The sequence below is a fragment of the Erinaceus europaeus genome, chromosome 21, assembly GCF_950295315.1.
Source record: "Erinaceus europaeus chromosome 21, mEriEur2.1, whole genome shotgun sequence".
In the NCBI taxonomy this organism is placed as follows: domain Eukaryota; kingdom Metazoa; phylum Chordata; class Mammalia; order Eulipotyphla; family Erinaceidae; genus Erinaceus; species Erinaceus europaeus.
In genome coordinates, this window is record NC_080182.1 from 37405399 (window position 1) to 37425719 (window position 20321).

Consider the following 20321-nt stretch of genomic DNA (forward strand, 5'->3'; position numbering starts at 1 on the left):
ATTAAGATGATACCTTTAATAAGGCAGATTAGGAACCTAACTTTAATTATTTGAATACGTTTTCTGCAAAACTATACGAGAGAAAAAAATTATTTGAGACATAATTGGGGGGGAGGGGAAAAGGGCTGAGATTAAATGAAATATTAAAACACTGCTATTCACCTATGTGGAAATGTTGGTTAGCCTGTAGGTCCATGTCGGCAAGATATGAAAAAAAAAATGAAAAAATAAAAGGATAAAAGCATGTCTGCTGGTTATGGAAACAGGACTCCAGAAGATCTGAAGAATGAAAAGCCTCCCCACCCCTGGCCCCCAACATGAAGGCATTTGAAGTCTTTTTCAGAGGTCAGGGCAGCTGTGTCTACGCATACAGAGTCTATTCTCAGGGGGCTTTGAGCAGTTTGCCAAGACAGGACACTAAGCCCAGCAAGGCCTCGACCCTACCAGCAGCTTCTCCTTGGCATTTCAGGAAGAGGCAGCAGCACACTGTTCTGAGAAGAGCCAGGGTGCTAGGAAGGGACTGGGCAGGGAGCCTGCTACGCAGAAGTAAGTGCAGATGTAGACGCAGACACGGGTGCAGATGCAGACGCTGACGCAGATGCAGAAGTAGATGCTGATACAGATGCGAAAACATGTAGATGCAGATGTAGAAGCAGATGCTGATACTGATGCAGCAGATACAGATGCAGAAGCAGATACAGAAGCAGACGCAGGTGCAGAAGCAGATGCTGATACAGATGCAGCAGATACAGATGCAGAAGCAGATGCAGAAGCAGATACAGATGCAGAAGCAGATGCAGAAGCAGAAGAAGCAGACACAGAAGCAGATGCTGATACAGAAACAGACACAGATGCAGACGCAGACACAGACACAGACCCAGACCCAGATGCAGAGGGTGGGCCTCTGGGCTCCGGGGAGGGGACTTGCACTGCGGTGCAAGGTCAAGGCTGAGCTCTGAGACGGGCCCACCTGAGGCGCTGGGGTGCAGCTGGCCAGGAGGGCAAGCAGGGGCGGCGGCGGGGGGGGGGGGGGTTTGCATCTGAGGAAGGGAGGCTGCGAGGAGCACCCTGCCCCCCTCCCCCCGGCCGCAGCGCAGCGTGTCCGGGAAGGACACAGGTAGGGAGGTAAGGACGGACTGACGGACAGACGGAGGGAGGGACGCGGGTGACAAATCCCTGGCGGGCGACTCCCTGGGCGGAGGCTGGGCGGCCCGGAGGGGGCGGCCGCGGCTCTGCGTCTGTGCCCGGGGTCCCGGGCGGGCTGCGCGGGGACTGAGCCCCTCGGGGCGCCCGGCGGCTGGTGGGCGGCTGCCGCGGCTCTCGGGCCCGGGGAGGGGCGCGAGGTTCCCGGGGCAGCGCCGGCCGCGCCCTCGAGCCGGAGCCCGGGCGGCTGGCGCTGGGTCGAGCGGCGGCGGGGCGGCCTGCAGGGGGCGGCGCGGAGCGGAGAGCAGAGGCCGCGGGCGGGCGGGGAGTGCGCCTCCTCCTCCGGCGCGGCGCTCGGGTCCGTCCTGCCCTCGGGGCGCTTCCTGCGGGCGCCGCAGGCCTCCGCGGGGGCGGTGGGGGGCGGAGCGGGGTCCCCGCGAGACGGCCTCCGGGAGGGGCTGCGGGCCGGGCCGGCCTCCCCCGGGCGCCACTCGGCGTGGCCAGAGAGCGTGGGGCGGCCCGCAGCCCCGCAGCCCCGCAGCCCGAGGTGGGCGCCCGCTTGGCGCGCGGGGAGCCCCGCCCGAGCCCCGTCCGAGCGAGACCCGGGGGGCGGCCGCGGGGAGGGCGGGGGGGCGCCCGGGGCCGCGCGGCTATTTGCGGCGCCCGGGGCGGCGGGGCGGCGGGGCGGCGGGGCGGCGGCGCGTGTGGCGGGGCGTGTTCTGCCGCCCCAGGTGCCGCGGGCCGGGCCCCGCCGCGGGCGCTGACCGGGTCTGTGTCTGCTGTGCCCGCAGGAACCCCGCGGTCGCTCGGCCGCCGGGACTCTCAGCGCGCGAGGCGAGGCGAGGCGAGGCGAGGCGAGGCGAGCTCGGAACAAACATCGCATCTAATTTAAAAAAAAAGAAAAGCGGAAGAAGCGGCCGAGGCGGCGGCGGGAGGAGGCGGCGGCGGCGGCGGCGGCGGAGGAGGAGGGGCCGCGCGCGGCGGCGGGGACGCGGGGACGCGGGGACGCGGCTTTGTGCTGGAGGGTCGCGGGGCGCCCATGGCGGAGTGCGGCCGGGGGGGCGCCGCCGGCGGGGCTCTGCCCACGGCTCCGGGCCCGGCGCTCGGCGCCCAGGGCGCCCTGAAAGCGGGAGCCGGGGAAGGCGGCGGCGGGCACGGGCGGGCGCGCGGTGACAGCGGCGGCGTGTCCAACGGAGACTGCAGCCTCGGCGCGGCGGGGGACGAAGCCCGGCCCGGCCCGCACAGGGGGCCCCGCGGCCACGGCGCCGCGCCCGCCCCGGCGCCCAGCCCGGCCTCCTGCGCGCTCCCCAGGGACGGCAGACAGGGCGGCCTGCCCCGCCGGAGCAGCATCATCAAGGTAGGTGGGCGCGGGGCGCAGCCGGCCGGCCGTGGGGGCTGCGCCTCGGGGCGGCGGCGGGGCAGCGGCAGCGGCAGCAGCAGCGGCAGCGGGAGGAGGGTCGGCCGGGCCGGGCCGGGCGGGCGGGGGGGGTCGCACGCGGGAGGCGAGGGCGGCGTGCGGGGGGAGCCTGCTCGGCATCCCCGGCTGAACTTGAGGCTGTCTGTCACCTTCTCCAGAATCGGCCTGCCCGCGCCCGGCTGGCTTGTCCTTGTTGTGCTACCACCCGCGGACCGCTCGCAGTCCTCCTTCCCCTAAGGTTTCCATTTTAAAGACAGTGATGATGGTCAAATACTTTCTTATATATATATATAAAAAAAATGCCCAGGCGCGGACAGAGCTGATTTGATAGACAGCTTCTGATGGTGTCGTCGCCTCGCAAGTGGCGTGTCCCCGAGGGGTGCAGAGTCTCCGGTCACTCGGGCACCCCGACAGGGGCACGGAGTGTGTTTCTGAGCACAGACATGCAGATTTCCGCTTTCTGGAGCTCGGAAGCCCTGAGAGGTCACAGCCCTGCACGGTTCTGCCTTTCCCCCCACCCCCGGGCTGCAGGAGGCAGGCCTCCTCCAGTTGCATGTGGAAGTTCTTTGGGGGCAGTTTTGCTTGATTCTGATATCTTTTTGCAGGACGTCACTTAGCAGCAGAAAGCCAACGCTTTGCTGGTGCCTTTTGAAACTCAGGAAGTGAATCGGGAACTCCTGCATCTGTGGTGGTTCCATGCTAATTTCATACTCTGGTTTGCAATGTGAAAATATTTCTCACTAGAAGAAGCGAAGAAAACAAACAGCCACAAAAAATAATAGTTGATGAACTAAGAAGAAAAGCAGAGCCCGAGGCAGGACAGGTTCATTGTGCTCAAGTTTTGGAACAAACATGAAAATGTTGCTTTTTGAAATCAGAGGGTGAGCAGGACAGCAAGCAGCGAGCAGCCCGGCACAGGGACAAGGCTGCACCCACCCTTCCTGTGGTTGATACTAGTGGGAGAGGGGGCCAGAGCCTGTCCTGGGGAAGTGAGTTGTCACTTGGTGGCATTTGAAATTTAATGGCATCTCTAGAAATCTTTGAGTGCTGTGTAACTATCTGGTGGCGTTACTGACTTTTGCAGCCATCTAGTGAAATGTGCCACCTCCCCACTCCATGTAACAAGCAGTTGTGAAACTGCTTTTTCTTTTTGCTTTGTCATGTGTTTGCACAGTTTATGTCGGGGGGGGGGGGCACAGCCACAGGGCTTAAAAGATCAAGTGTGCTCAGGACCATCAGCAGTGTTTGTTTAGAGTTGAACTCGGAAGAGTATCTTTTTCTAATTCTTCTTTCCTTCTCTTCTGCTATATGCCCAGCTTTTCATGACTTGAGTTTTCTTTCTTGTAGTTTACTATTCCTGGTGGAAGTTGTTTTCAGCTGTGGGTGGTAATCAGTCCTGTTGATAAGCCTTATGTGTCAACATCTGTTCTTATTGGCTAGCAGACATTTGCTGTGTGCATTTTGCATCCTTGTGTCGTTAATGAAATTCGAGTTGAAAATTTCAGAACAGATACCAGCCTTTTTTTTTTTTCAAGAAAAGCACCCAATTCTGGATATTGGTGATGTTGGGGAATCTCGAACCTGGGACCTCTCCTATGCAAGTGTGGTGTGCTATCACAGGCGTACCAGATACCTAATTCTGACTCTTTTTCTAATTCCTCCTTCTCCTTCACTCCTTTTTCCAGTTTTTTTTCCTTTCTCCTATTCTTTTCCCTCCCATGCTCCCTCCTTCTCTTCGAAGGGTCTACTTGTGCACTTCAAACATTCAAACTTTTGGTGTCCAATTCACAGTAAAACTTGTTTAACTGCAAAAGCGTTTGTTTTTGTTACATATTCACGGGATATTAGGAAGCATGCTTTACCAGTATTTCAGATATCTGGAATTAACTTTTTTTTGATTGGTGTCTTTTTTTTTTTTCCACTGAAAATCCTTTAATTGCATGGGGGAAATGAATGCCTGCCTTTTGAATTCTGAAACTTCTGTTCTTTTTGTTTTCTTCTTTGAAATGAAGGTAGTTGACTTCTTGTTCACAGCTGTATCCCTATATCTACACAGTGCCAGACACTTAAAAGATTGTTTCCTGGGTAAATGGAGGAAGGATAAGAACAAACATGTTTTCTCTGTTAACTTATGTAATTTCTAAAACAAGTGGTTTTGGACTTAACCATTTTCATATCTTGTTTATTATCTTGTAGTTCCTTACATGACTTAATTGACTCATACTTAATTTTTCATACCTGTTATTTTCAACTTGCATTTTCTTGAACACTCTTCTAAACTATGAAATGTATTGAACACTGGTCAAGTGTAGGGGGTATGTTATGCTTAAATCTAGGTAACCATTTGGTATGTTTCTCTTTGCATTGATGCCTTGAAAGACTGAGACGTTAGGATTTAGTGTGGTATTTTCTAAAGACAACAGCTTCAAAACAAGAGTCTAATAGAATAAAGAGATCTTTATGTTAACATCAAGTTTCATAAAGCAGTGAATAGAGCACAGATGCTATTTGTCACATGAATGGCAGAAGTTATATTTCACTCTCGTTGAAAAATAAGAACAAGTAGAAACCTGTGACAGAAAGCAGCAGTAGCATCTTTCTGTTGGTATCTTGATGTTCTGTTTGCATGCAAGTTGAAGGTAGTCATGTGGCTTAAGGAGGATAAGCAAGACTAGGGACTGGAGAGGATGGTAAAGAGGAAAGGTTAACTGAGGAGCGGAGTCCAGTGTTTATAGGGCTGCTTTAGCTGAAATGTCAGGCTCATGAACTGTATGTCTTTCCTCTTTTTTTTTTTTTTTTTGTGCCTCCAGGGCTATCTCTGCAGTTCACTGCCTGCTGTATAAATCTTGGCATCCATTTCCCCCCCATTTTTATTGGACAGAGAGAAATTGAGAGGGGAGGGGAATATAGAGAGGGGGAGAGAAAGACAGACACCTGCAGACCTGCTTCACTGCTAGTGAAGCTGCCCCTGCATGTGGAGAGCCCGGGGCTCGAACTGGGATCCTTGAGCGGATCCTCAGCTTTGTACTAACCGGGTGTTCCATTGCTCGGGCCCAGCTGTGCCTCTTTCCTAGCTTCCATTTTCATTACAGTGTTGCCATTCTTCTTAGGTAGGGATCCTCAAATCACAGGGGAAAATACAGTTTAAATGTGATTAATGTGGGCAAAGGAAAAAGTGGTTGTTCCTGACGTGCAGGATATAGGCAGAAATACACTGCAGACTGACCAGAATTACGCGTCCCCTGTGAAATGACGCTTTGGGATTGCGTCTGTGTTGCTAATATGGTAGTGCGTGAAACTCTTGGTGAAACAACATTTTCTGCCACAGTAGATGCCCAGCTCTGCACTAAAAGATCCCTAGGCTAGTGGTAATAGTGTTGAGGACGATTCCGGCTGAATGGCCTTCTAGAGCCTTTTACGAATTTCTTGAAACGTTGTGCAACTCTTTGCCATTTCCCCCTCCTTTTCTTTGGTTTGTTGAAAATACCGTTACATGTTTTTAGATTATTACTTGAACCCATTATTAGACTTTTAGGGAAGGAGTCATTAGGCTTACTCTCTGAAGTAACCTAGTCAGTGAAAACAACACTTTCATTTTCGCTTTCCATATTTTGTCTCACCACACTACTTAGTACAAACCACATTTTATATTAAGACAGGTAATTTGGGTGATTATCTAGATGGCAGCCTTTAAAAAAAGCAAGCAAATAACTGAGTCCTTTAGTTTGAGAGCTCAGTCTAAAAACTGGAAATACTAGCATTTTAGGTCTTAGGTTTCTTTTTAATTTTAGAAGCAAAACGTTAAAATGTCTTATTTGGATGGCTGACTTTGTCATTATTATTAGTTTGACTAGATAGGATGAGATAAATTGAGAGGGAGAGAGAGAGACATCTGCAGACCTGCTCACCACTTGTGAGGCTTCCTCCATGCAGGTGGGGGGCGGGGGTTCAAACCCAGGTCCTTGTGCACAGTAATGTGTGTGCTTACCTGGTTGTGTCACCGCCAGGCCTCCGGAAGGCTGTTTTTGATCAAAATGACTTGAGTTATTTTGGTACTTAAAAACAGGTAGTATTTGCACAAAGTAAATCTCTCTCTTGTTGGTGTACGGTTCTGTGACATGTGACAAGTCTCCCCACCCTCTCCCTGGCCATGACAACACTTGATCTTTAGTAACTTTTAACTAGTGGAAAGTAATAACCATTGCTTTTTATTTTTGTAATTTAAAAGTGATAGCAGCCACCAGTTATTAGACACTGTGTGTGAAACACACAAAACGTGCTCAACTCCATTACCTCGCCAAGCAGACTGGCGTTTCTGTGTGACTGAGGCAGTACTGGGAATTCCAGACACTGTATTTGACTGCACCTTGTCCATGTAGGGACATTAGAAGGGGACAAAGAGTCGCTCGCTGTCTGCTGGCGCAAGAAGCTGACTGATCATATAGCCAGGCCGCTGTTGGGTCACTGCTTGTGGCTGCTTGACCAGGGCCTGCAGCTTCACTAGGACCAGTGGCTTCATCTTGCCCCCAGATTGTTGGCGCTTACTGTTCTCACTTTATCATAGAATCTTGATGTGGAGAAAGAACACTTTCCTGCCTGCAGGACAGTTACTCTTATGTGCTGAGACTGAGCACCCCAAAGTGGAGAGCGCGCAGGCTTTTCACATCAACCATGTGTACTTAACAAAATAATAAAAGTGTACATGTAGACGTTATATTGACCCAGGGCTTGCAGGCAAAAACTGGGCTGAATGTACCAGTTCTGCACAGATAACAAGTACTTAATAAAACCATTTTTGAGTTGTATCTCAAACACATTATCGGCATTTAACTTTAGACATTTTATTTGGAGGGGTGATGACTGCAGGCCCAGCAAACTTGTGTGCACATCAAACATACTAAGCCGTAGTGGGTCACAGGCAGATACGCAGCCTGGATCATGTAGGTCCGAAAGATGTCATAACTGCTCAGCATTCCGCACGACTTTGTACTAATGCATTTGAGGCTGTGCAAGATAACACTTTTTTGAAGATCTGGACACAAGTGCTTGTTCCAGTCTGCTCAAAGAGTCTTAATCAGAGTTCTGAGCTTTGTTTTCAGGACAAAGTAATCACAAAGAATGAACTTTTGTACCCTAAAAATGGACTCCTAACATTTCCCTCCTTTCCTATTTTCCAAAGCCTCTCCAGTTTTATATTTGATTTGCATTTTTTTTTAACCAGATCTAAGTAAGACTACTGATAGGAAATTATTTCTTTTATTAATTGTTTATCTTGGCCATTGAGGCCACTTTCTCAGAGTGCTCTCTTCCAGAACCTGTTCATTTCCTTTTATCGTCATGTGTGCTCTGCTGGGAGTCCAAACCAGACTGTCTTTATTATTACTTTTTTTTCTTTTAATGCTGTGTTACCCATGTCACTCAGAATATTCAACAGATAAGGAGAAGGCCATTCAGACACTAAATAAATGAAGTGTGAACAAGCGTATTTTCTCTTCAGACTACGTTTTGTACATCTGTGTCCAAGAAACCCAGAACATTATATTTCTTATAAAACTAACCTGTGGATTAGTTTAGCTTCCTCTTTTGTGCCATAATAATGGAATTCTTCTCTGCAGAGGGCATTTAGATATTTCTACTAGTGGATCATAGCATTTGAAACTGTTTGTAAGCTACCTGGTTAGGTTTCTCCGCCCGCCCGCCCCCCCCCCCATACTGACAGAGAATTCTGCTTGGCATAAGTGTATCAGTAGTGACTCAGAACTCAAGTCAGAACTACCAAGAAAGTTTCTATCTCCCCTAGTTTCCTCGTGTCAGAATACTTGCAAGGCTATCCAGTGCTCTGAGTACATAGTTAATTCATGATGAGCCTTAGCGATGGTTTTGTGAGTTGTCCAGCTTGTGGTAGAGACACTTGGGCAACTGCCTGTTTCCTGGTGACTGAGGAAGGCAGGAGGCCAGGCCCAGATGGCCACTATTGGCCCCGGAGCAGGAGGAACTAGGTAAAATGCATTCTTGCTAATAATTTCAACTGGGCTGTCCCCTGGGGGTCCGGGCTGTGTTTGGCCACGTGTTGCAGGTCTCCAGTGGGGGAAAAGCAAGGGCTGTGGAGATGGGTTCTCCAATTCTAGGTCTCCATCTTCCTTCCTGTCAGGCTTTGTTTGTCTCGTTACCCGCTACCCCTCCATCTCCAAAATGGAGAGATTGACATTCCTTCTCCCAGAAGGGTGAAGATCGGAGGAGAGGTTGTGAGGAAGCAGGCAGAGCAGGTGCAGTGCAACCTATAATAAGCACTCTGCAGCCAGTGTGGAGTCTGTCTGGCTTTTAGCTTCTCTTAAAGTGTATCCGGAGTTGAACGCAATCTTTCAGCTCTTTGCAGTTGGACATTTATAACACTGCCACAGGCATTTGGAAGTTTCCTCTTTTGAAACCAGTAGAGTGTATCCAGAGGAATTTATCAGACAAACGTTCATCGACAAATGCTCTGAGAATGATCTCTGTCTGGATGCCTTTCTGGCTTGATGCCCCGGTATGCACACACATGTGCTCAGTTCTAAACAGCCCCGCCTACATAGTCAGAGGGTGCTGAACCTCTTTTTTTTTTTTTTTTGCCTTCAGGGTTATTGCTGGGGCTTGGCGCCTGCACTACAAATCCACTGCTCCTGGAGGCCATTTTTCCCATTTTGTTGCCCTTGTTGTTATGCTTGTTGTAGTTGTTATTGTTGTCATAGCTGTTGTTGTTGGACAGGACAGAGAGAAATGGAGAGAGGAGGGGAAGACAGGGTGAGAGAAAGACAGACACCTGCAGACCTGCTTCACCACTACGAAGCGACTCCTGCAGGTGGGGAGCCGGGGGCTGAACCAGAATCCTTATACCACCGGCCCTTGTTCTTTGCGCCATGTGTGCTTAACCCTCTGCGCTACCGCCCGACTCCCGGTGCTGAACCCCTTTTACTGAGCCCAGCATCCATAGGTCTTGCTTTGTCTAGGACAGTCCACGTCTTTATCATTTGTCCTGGTGGCAATATTTCTTCCCTCCGCTCTCAGAGGCTCCCCTGCGTGGCCGCCCAGCTTCTCTGCTTTTCACAAGCTGTCAGGACCAATGCCCTAGCCGGTGAGCCTGCTCCTGCAGCTAAACCTCGCCTCTCCGTGGGCAGTGCACTGGCTCCTGCAGTTGTTAAACCTCGCCTCTCCATGGGCAGTGCACTGGCTCCCGCAGCTAAACCTCGCCTCTCCGTGGGCAGTGCACTGGCTCCCGCAGCTAAACCTCGCCTCTCCGTGGGCAGTGCACTGGCACCTGCAGCTAAACCTCGCCTCTCCGTGGGCAGTGCACTGGCTCCTGCAGCTAAACCTCGCCTCTCCATGGGCAGTGCACTGGCTCCCGCAGCTAAACCTCGCCTCTCCGTGGGCAGTGCACTGGCTCCTGCAGCTAAACCTCGCCTCTCCATGGGCAGTGCACTGGCTCTCAGCTTGCTGTGCTCCCTGCCTCTCTCAGTCTTGCCTTCAGGGCCCTTGCCGGGCTGGCTACCTCTCAGAAGGAATGGTTTTCCTTTGTGTTCCCGGCGCTTCTCCATTACATCTCTGTGCAGCTCTGCTTCCCACCACAGGCCATTTGATCTTATTCACCTTGAGTTTGTGAGAACATCTAGTTTGATGGAGTTTGTGGAAAGCATGCATCTAAGTAGATACTTGTGGGACTGTGGAGATAGCTGACTGTGGAGAGTGAGTGCCTTGTCGGGCACATGGTTCATTTCCTAGTCCTGGTACCTGGGAGTGACGTGGTCCCTGGGGGAGTTATACTGATGCTGTCTCTCCCTCTCTCTGAGCAAAAGAACCATCCTGGGAAAGGTGGAATTGTGCATGTGTGACACCCTGGCTTGGCTAAAATTAAATATATACATATATATGTATGTATACACACACACAAACACACACACACACACACACACACACACACACACACACTTTTTAAATGTGTGAATGAATGAATTAGTGGACATTAGTGATGTAACTTATCTCACAAGTTTGATAAAGATATTGCTTAGATTTAGCTCCAGCTGGTTTTGATGGGAATGTCAAATTTTGTAGGTTGTGCATTTCAGGGATAACATTTCTTTCATGTGCATACTATTGGGAAACAATCATCAAACCGAAGGAAATGCTTTTCATTTACAATGGAGCCAGGAATTTGGTTGGGTCCCATTTTTTTCTGCATGATGCAAATGGTGTGTCCCACTTGTGTCCCCTGAAAGAAGGTTGGACCTTTTGAACATTTAATTTATCCTCTGCTAGGTTTTAAAAAGCCTGGACGGGGGGGGGGGGGGGGGGGGGCTTGCTGGTTAGGTATTTAATTACTTTCCTGGTTCTTGGCTTCTTTAAGTGTTAGCTTTTTATATTTTTATAGATTTAATAATTATCAACAAGACCATAGGATAAAAGGGGTACATTTCCACACAATTCCCACCACTAGAGTTCCATATCCAATCCCCTCCCCTGATAGCTTTCCTATTCTTTATCCCTCTGGGAGTATGGACCCAGGCCCAGGGTCATTATGGGGTGCAGAAGGTGGAAGGTCTGGTGTTGGCAGGTCGATCCATACTCCCAGCCTGTTTCTATCTGTCCCTAGTGGGGCAGGGCTCTGGGGAGGTGGGCTTCTAGGACACATTGGTGAGGTCTGCCCAAGGAAGTCAGGTTGGTGTCATAGTAGCATCTGCGACTCGGTGGCTGAAAAAGCAGTAAGATATAAATTAGAAAGACCTGAAAAAGACACCAGAAAGTACTTAATCAAATAATTTCTATTTAGACCTAGATACCCTTCTTACCTACTTCTTATTATTTCACTTCCCTCAGTCACTCTAAGGCCCGCCTTGTCAGAGAAGATAAGGACTACAAAAGCTGAATAAGGGAAGAGACTGGCATACTTCAGTGATGACTTCAGTGATGGTCACTACCAGGCCACCCCATCACCTGGGATCCTCGTCAGGGAGTCCTCGGATTCCCACACAGACATGATGTGCCTAGATCTCTAACAGATCCCTCTCGCTACTGTCACTGGTCATCTCTGGCAGGAACAACATTGTGGACCCTCTTGTGGGCCTCTATAGGATCTTGCCCTCAGTGTGGGTCAACAATGATAGGACGGTCCCACTCTCTGAAGGGAGACTGGATCAACATGCTCTGCTACTCGAGGAAGACCAGTCCTGCAGTGAGTGCAGCCTAGAATGTTCCTACTTATGACCATGGAATGTGAGCTCAGACTGACAATGATGCAGAGGTTACACAGGCTCCTGTGCTGAATATGGACCCCACATCAGATGGATGGGGTTTGCAGTTAACAATATTTATATCCTTTTTTCATATTTGGGAGCTATTCTCTTCTGTGATCCAGTTTCTAAACTTATATCCAACTCTGACACCTATCTCCCCAGATAATACCTTTAGCCCACCTGCATGTTAGCTGTTGGGTTCAGGCAAAAATGAGTAAAGTCAAGGGCCCCTTGGAATAGACCTAAAATAGACTTCCTAGCTATCTCTAAAATGGAGACCCCAATCTCATCGGCAATATTCTTAACTTTAGGTTCCTGATTATTAAACAGTTTGTTCTACGTTTATACTTAATGCTTTTACAGCCACCAAGTTTTTGATTTTTAAAAGATTTATTATTTAAAAAAAATTGTATTAGTAAGTTTTATATGGGACAGAGAGGGCAAGACACAGAAAGAGAACTTAGAGCACTACTCTGGCAAATGTGGTGCTGGCCAGTGAGCCAGGACTCTCAGGCATGCCGTTCCTGCACTGGACTGACTAGCCGAGCTGTTTGCCTGGTTAGCTTTTGTTTATTTTAAGGAACTAAATTACTAACTTTTTATTGTTACTCATATCAGACTGTCAAAAGATTGTCTCTGAGAGTGCTGCAGAATCAATAACAAAAAAGAAAACACAGGGAACGCAGAATGCCAACAGAGCTGTAGAGGCAGGATCTTTACACCCTCAGCCCATTTTTGTAATAGAATGTTCGAAATTCTACCTTCTGTTGTGACTCAGTGAGTGTGTGGAGAAACACTAAGAAATGCTTTGTGTGTATCCTTTCCCTCAAGGCTCCCCACAACTGTCAACATGCCCTCTTTCACAGAAAAGGAAATCCGTTTCTCAAGGTTTGGGAATTTCCAAGCAGGGACTCAGCTTCCAAAGCAGCCCCAGCATCACATTAGGCCTGGCTGACACCCACAAGTTGACTCTCCGTCACTTTCTTTCCGTTTCATCCCCTGAAATGTGTCTTTGTCTTCCTCCCTCCCTCCCTTTCTCCCTCTTTTGCATAAGCCATTCTGGTTCCCTTATCTTAGCAGTTTCTACATGTCCTAAAATAGATGAGCGATTATTTTAATTAAGAAAGTTTGGTCTTCTGTGGCCGAATCTTGGGATGAAGCCAACAGGTAGCTAGCTAATCAACAAAAAGCCCTAGTTGTTGTTCTTCTTCTAGCGTTTGCCCTTCTTCCATAGCCAGTCGACAGCGTCAGGTTGAGCCTGATGTCAAGTTTCGAGACCTCCTTTGAATCTGGAGAGGTGGCAGTCGTTGACTATGTGGGTCACAGTCTGTCTGGAGCCGCAGGGGCAGTTCGGGTCGTCTCTGGCTCCCCAGCGATGGAACATAGCGGCGCACCGGCCATGGCCTGTTCGATAGCGATTGAGGAGGGCCCAATCATAACGTGCTAGGTAGCCGGGTTGACGCTCGCAGGGGTCTGTGATGAGGTGTACTGCTATATGTGTTCCTTGTAGGCAGATAACATCTGCCTGATGCTGTATCGCCAATTGACCAATAAGAACACGTTTGGCAAAGGACAGCCCCTCAACATTAAGTTGGAGGACTCGAAGAGCAGGACCAACAGCTTGAAAGCTGTCAGGAGCTGCTTGTTGCTGGCTTTGAAAGTGACTGGCATCCATGTGGATTCAGTCGGCTAGGAAGGATCGTCAGTTTCCCCAATGAATGGGTACTCACGGCATGCACCACGGGAAGGTCGATCCAATGCATCCCAGTTGTAGCCCTGCCTAGCTCTCTGTAGGCTTCTGTCTGCTCTAGGGTTTGGTTCAGCTCCCCTTCTTTTTTGATGGATTTGACAGCTTTTTAGGAGTGGTATGGTTATTTTCCTTTTTTTTTTTTTTTTCTTCTTAGCAAAAAGTTGATTTAGAGTCATGTACTTCCTAGGGTTCTGGAAGGTAAAGTAGATAATAATTAGTAACACTTTGTTTTTTAGAGTTCCTTCCAATTTCTGTTAATGTCTTGGAAGTGTCAGTTGACACTATGATATGATAATCCTCAAAGCACATTTTATGAAATCCACATTCAGCTGTCTTGTAGTATGCTAGATAAACTGATATGGAAATAGCAGATATTAACATCCCTGGAGCCAGGGCACTGGATTTAAAAGTGATTAGTAATGTAGATTTCTGGGGTTTCTAGAATGGAAAGAGAGCATATGAAAATCCTTTTGTATTAGAGATACACAGGGCCAAACTGATTAGTACTTTTAGCTCCTGGCTATGGTTGAATTCATTTATTTGTGAATTAACATAACAGAATTGGAAAAAAATGTTATGTAATTCTGCCGTATATGAGTATTAATAGAACAAGATGTGGCCTTCCAAGCAGCTATTTTAAGAATTTGGCTTTTGCTATAGATCGCTGCATGTGTGCACGTGCTGTCCTTGTGTGCGCGTATACTCGGAAGACTTGATAAATCCTCAAGATTAAAAGCAGACCAAGGAATGCAGTGGTGGACCGACGTGAGTCCTGTCTTGTGAGAGACTGATGGGGAGGGGAGCAGGTGTCCGCTGTCTAAATTGAAAATGCCCAGGAAGGGGTGGGCTGCTTTTGATGAGTTTTGCTGATGCAGCTCTCTGCAGCTCTTGACCAATTAGTGTGGCCACAGAGGGATAAGTGGCCTCGTTTGCAGCTACCAGGAGAATCACAAGCCGTGCGGCTCTCTCCAATATGGTTTCCTGCTACCTTTTACTTTCCATTTGCATTCGAAGTTCTGCTGTGCTGTGGGCATAGTCGATGTGATTTTTAAAATAGTTAATCTGATATAGTGTTTATTTCTGAAGGAAACAGAGTTATTTAGATTTTATTTCTGTCAACTCATGCTTATAGGTTATGTAAAATACTGATAGAATTATTCAGATGTTTTCACACTGGAGCTGAGCAGAATTCCAGAGGTGATATCAATTTGAGGATGTGTTTATGTTTGTGGTTTTTGACAGCTCATTGAATGAGACGTATATGCTTTTTTCAAGGCTTTCTGTGATTTATGGATAGTGCAATTAGTGTAATTTTAATATACACTAAAATAATTTTAGGCATCTAGGAAGATGGTTCTGAGGTAGGATGCAGGGTTTGCTTGCTTAGGGCCCCAGATTCAATCTCAGGCACTGCATACCAGAGCAATGCTCTGGTCTCATAAATTAGTAAATCTTAAAAAAATAAATAGATAGGGAGTCGGGCGGTAGTGCAGCGGGTTAAGCACACATGGCGTGAAGCGCAAGAACCGGCGTAAGGATCCCGGTTCGAGCCCCCAGCTCCCCACCTGCAGGGGAGTCGCTTCACAGGTGGTGAAGCAGGTCTGCAGGTGTCTGTCTTTCTCTCCCCGTCTCTGTCTTCCCCTCCTCTCTCCATTTCTCTCTGTCCTCTCCAACAATGATGACATCAGTAACAACAACAGTAATAACGACAACAACAATAAAGATAACAAAGTAATAAAGATAACAAAGGCAACAAAAGGGAAAATAAGTAAATATTTATTTAAAAAATCAATAAATTTAGAGGCAGAATTGCATTGTCATCAGAAACATGAATTCTCAGCTTTAGTAGATATTATCATATTTCTATTTTTTTAAGAGATAGGTGAGAGAAAGCGAGACAGAGACAGACCACAGCATCAACACTTCTTTCAATACAGGGGATTCTGCTGGAACCTGGGTCTCGCACATGGCAAAACACGGCACCGTCCATGTGCGCTATTCACCTGCCCACTATGGTAGACACACTCGGTATATTTCCAAATCACCGTATCGGGAGGGGTCGGCAGGTGATACAATGTACTCAGCTAAGTCGAGTTCAACCAGATATGTGGACGTTAGCCACTCTAAATGCTTACTAACATTCCACATTGCTGACGAATTTTAAAAGCTGCTGCCGTTTGTAATGGTTGCGTCTCTGAATGCTGAGGCTTTGGTTAATGACACTGAGTACTTGGCATATGCTTTCTTGGCTATTTGGGTATTGTCCTTCGTGCGGTGTCTTTTCAGGTTTTTTACCCTCTCAAAAAACTGGCATTTTATTTTCAGTTGACTTCTTTACATGTTCTGGATGTGTCTTTTGTGTCGACTTTGTGTTTTCTAGTGTCACTTGGATTAAAGGGCGTCTTTTAATGAATAACAGTTCTTGATTTAATGAAGAATGAAGTTTATCATTTTATGAAGTTTATCATTTAATGAAGAATGAAGTTTATCATTTTTTTCCCCCTTTAAGGTTATTACAGTTGTGTGTCACTGAAGAAGCTTTTACTTAGCTAAAGGCCATGAAGATACTCACTTATTTAACTTCTATAACCCACGATCGTTTTCATGTTTAGATAGACAGTCTGTGTGGCATTTAGCTTTGTGTTTGGGAATTGGAAGGGCAAGATTTTCTTTTCACATAAACATTTAATTAATTCAGTACCATTTTTTCCACTGGAAAGTTACTTTCCCCCCATTTTGGCCATTTGTCATCAACCAGTCAGCCACAGCTGTGTGATTCTGTTTCTGGAGTATGATTTACCATGCCGGTCTGTGTGCTGCTCTCATGGCCACGGCTCACTGTCTTTCCCTGACTCAGTATGTCCCCTACGGTCATGCCTGTCTCAGCTTGCGCTGTCTGTCGGTCCCCAAGTGAGAGCTGCTTGTGCTGCACTGGAGTGTGTGGGTATCCTGTGTCCTGAACTCAGTGCTGGAGTGGACAGAAGGTGGGGAGCCGGGGAGCAGGTGGAAACAGCGTGGAGATGTCTCATTCCTCTGCTTTATTGGAAACGTATGGGAGCCGGGTCTGGGTGGGGAGTTGACACAGTAATGAGGCTTTAGGAGTTTCCTTGCACTGCAGTGATTGCTGGAAGCTATTTTATTTTACTTTAACCCTTTGTCCAGGGTTGTTTTCAACATTTAAAAAAAATATTTATTTTCCCTTTTGTTGCCCGTGTTGTTTTGTTGTTGTAGTTATTATTGTTGTTGTTATTGATGTTGTCATTGTTAGATAGGACAGAAATGGAGAGAGGAGGGGAAGACAGAGGGGGGAGGGAAAGACAGACACCTGCAGACCTGCTTCGCCTGTGAAGCGCCTCCCCTGCAGGTGGGGAGCCGGGGGCTCGAACTGGGATCCTTATACCGGTCCTTGTGCTTTGTGTCACGTGCGCTTAACCTGCTGCGCTACCGCCCGACTCCCGTTTTCAACATTTTAATCCCTTCAGGTGCACTCAAAAAGTGTAATGTTAGAAAAGGTGCTGCTTATACAGAAACTTTAGAACCACTCAGTTGGGGAGCCCCTGCTGTCTGCACGACCATTTCTTATATAGCACTGTTTGGTCTCAAAAGCCGCTAACGGACAGGTATCAGTTATCCTGGTCAGTAGACAAAAGCTAGAGATGTTTGATTGCCACTGAATAGCACTATGCTGGCGATTCCAGGTGGCCAAGTGCTGGGTTTTAGCTCTAATCTCGTCCCGTCTAAATATACTTTCCCTTGGGGGAAACACCAGATAGATCCTCATCTGGGCCATCTTGGGGCACACTGGGTGACCCACATTCCAAAACATGGTAGCGTGCAGATTCCCTCCACTGCAGTTAGTCAGAAGCTGAGGAGGTCGGGAGGGTTCCAGAGCGCCCTGGGAGATTGAAGGAACAGGTGGGGCTTGGAGCATCTCTAGGGCCTTTGTCGGAGACTGGGCCCATGGTCATGTAGCTTTGGTGGGTGTCGGAGAGCAAGGGGCCCAGAGTTGGCAGGTGCTCCTGGGGCTGGGGGGTGCAGAGAAGGGGGTGGGGGGTGGGAGGCTAAAGTTGCAGCTGCTGCCACGACTCCTTCTCTTCAAGACTGAGCTGCTTTCTCCGAGAGAGTCCCAAATTGTGATGAAGGGGAACCAGTTCCTTAGTCACAGCTGAAGAAGCAGACTGTACTTGAAAACAATAATCTACCTATATGCTAGTTACTAAAACATGACAATGGCTTTCAAAAATTATTTTTATTCATTTTTGATAGAGACAAATTAAGAAGGGATGGGGTGATAGAGAGGGAGAGAGAAAGACATTTCCAGCACTGCTTCACCAGTCATGAGACTTCCCCCTGTGGGGACTAGGGGCTTGAACCCAGGTCCTTGTACACTGTAACTTAACCAGGTGTGCAACGTCCCAGCCACGATAATGTATTATTATTATTTTTTTATTATTTCTTATGCCAGAGCACTGCTCAGCTCTGGCTTACGGTGGTGTAGGGGATTGAACCTGGGACCTGGAAGCCTCAGGCATGAGTGTCAGTTTGCATAACCCTTATGCTATCTTTCCCACCCCCAGTAATGGATTTTTGACCCAAGTGAAGGAGTGTATTGTGTCAGCTATGAAAAAAAAGCCCTGGGTGGGTTATTTGGAACCTCAGTCGACCAGGTTAGTCACCTCTGAGAAGCCACTATTTCCTCATCCATCTCAGCATTTTTCCATCTTCTGGGAAAGACATCTTGTGTGTCCATGGCCTTCTGTGCCACTGAGGAAGAGCTTCCCCTGGAAAGTGATTTTTTTTTTTTAGAACTAATTTGACTGAAGTATGGTCACTGTTTCTTTCTACATCATGGTCACTGTAGATTTCAAACCTGGCTGCAATGAGTCCTTCAACCACCTCACCTTGTGTCTGGGTGGAAAGTATGCAGCAAATCTATTGACTGACAGGTCGCACCTAAGCATTTGTCGTGTTCATTAATGTGGGTGGTCACGCTGGGAGGAAGAGACCCGACCTAGTGATGCCTTGGGCACCTCGCTCTGCTGGCTGCCAGCCCGGGTTGGTGTGAGCTGTGGTTGAACACCTGTTTTCTGGCGCTGTACACCTTTCTCTCGCCACACAGACCCTGTGGTAGGAGGTAGGCTGTTGGACTCCCAAGGCATCATCAGATACATTTCATTGACTGCGAAGCTGTGGCCTGACCTTCTCAGGGTTGCGTCTTTGTGTTCCCAGTCACTTTTGATGTATTTCCTTTCCTCAACTTGTTTGCTCTGTTAGCACATCACCATTTTCCAGTTGTTGTTTTTTTTTTTTTTTTTTAATCATTAAAGATTGATTTCAAGGCTGGGTGGTGACACATCCAGTAGAACACAGGTATTGCCATGCTCAAGGATCTGGGTTCAAGCCCCGTCCCCATCTGCTATGGGGAGCTCCAGGAGCAGTAAAGCAGGACTGTAGGTACCTCTCTGTCTCTTTCCCTCTCTGTTTGCCCCTCTCCTCTCAATTTCTGTCTGTAAAAAAGTCGGTGAAGCAGGTCTGCAGGTGTCTGTCTTTCTCTCCCCCTCTCTGTCTTCCCCTCCTCTCTCCATTTCTCTCTGTCCTATCCAACAACGACGACATCAGTAACAACAACAACAACAACAACAAAAACCAACAAGGGCAACAAAAGAAAAATAAATAAATAAATAAATATGAAAAAAATTTTTAAAAAGGGTAACGCTAACAGTAAACACAGGACAAGAGGGGTGCGACTCTACACAGTTCCCACCACCAGAACTCCATATCCCTCCCTCCCCTGCTAGCTGTGAGTATTTTAATGAGAGAGAAATCGAGGCAGAGACAAGAGAAGCAGAGGGTGGAGGCAGAGAAACGAGACTCCAGAGAAACAGACACCAGGGCACTGTTTAGCTGTGGTATATGGCGGTGCTGGGGGATTAAACCAGGGACCTCAGAAAATGTCGTGAATGTCATTTGCATAATCACTGTGCTGTCTCCCCAGCCCTAGGCATGCCAGTCTTATGCTTCAATATGAGGCCGTTTTTCCAGTTCTTAGGCTTGTTTTGGGGAGGGTCTTTTTTTTTTTTTTTTTTTTCTTCCTTCTCCCAAGTGTATGTGAGTGGAACTTCTAGTGAAGAAAAAATAGTGTGCTCTTGTGGCAAGAGCTGGTCTGGAAACTCTGGCCACTAGAGCTTGTGGGAATACTCATGTTTGGCAGCAGGAAAGCACTCTCCAGCTTGCTTGGTCATGATTGAAAGCCACTGGTTAACTCATATATCTTTAATAGACAAGTTGATTTATTCATGTCTAAACCGAAGGCATAAAAGCAATGAGTGTTAGCATTCTATAGAGAAGAAAGCCTGCAGTCTTTTTCTTTTCCTTGAAAAAGCTTCCTTTCTTTTTTTCTTATTCATTTATTATTATTATATATGTACATTTATTTATATACTTTTCCCATTTTATTCACTTCTACAGCTGTCTTAACTCTTTTTTTTTTTGATGTTACTATATAGAATATTATTTTTAAGGAGAAAATAATGCCAACCAAGTCATTGGAGTCAATCTTTTTAGACATGGAACAAAAGCAAATGATAAAAATACAAACTTAGTCTCCTCCTTGATATTTCAACATAGTTGTTACCTTGTACCATATTACCACGGAAATTGTCAATAAATTTCAAGGGGGTAAATATCAACCAAAAAGCAAGGATAAGTTTATGCTTCTGACTCTCTCTTCTTTCCTTCTTCTCCCAAA

General features: G+C 47.7%; 1 protein-coding gene across 5 annotated transcripts in view; it reads left to right on the top strand.

Annotated features, from left to right (window-relative positions):
- Window positions 1-1822: 1822 nt before the first annotated feature.
- Window positions 1823-20321, top strand: part of PLCL2 (phospholipase C like 2) — a 253669-nt gene continuing 235170 nt past the window's right edge. For 3 of the 5 annotated variants that reach the window (XM_060180866.1, XM_060180864.1, XM_060180865.1), the window contains exon 1: window positions 1824-2500. In XM_060180866.1, coding sequence (XP_060036849.1) covers window positions 2183-2500 — 318 coding nt within the window. In that variant the 5' untranslated portion in view covers window positions 1824-2182. Of the gene's footprint in view, window positions 2501-20321 lie in introns of all 5 variants that reach the window. The other 2 variants (XM_060180862.1, XM_060180863.1) reach the window with 2 other exon arrangements.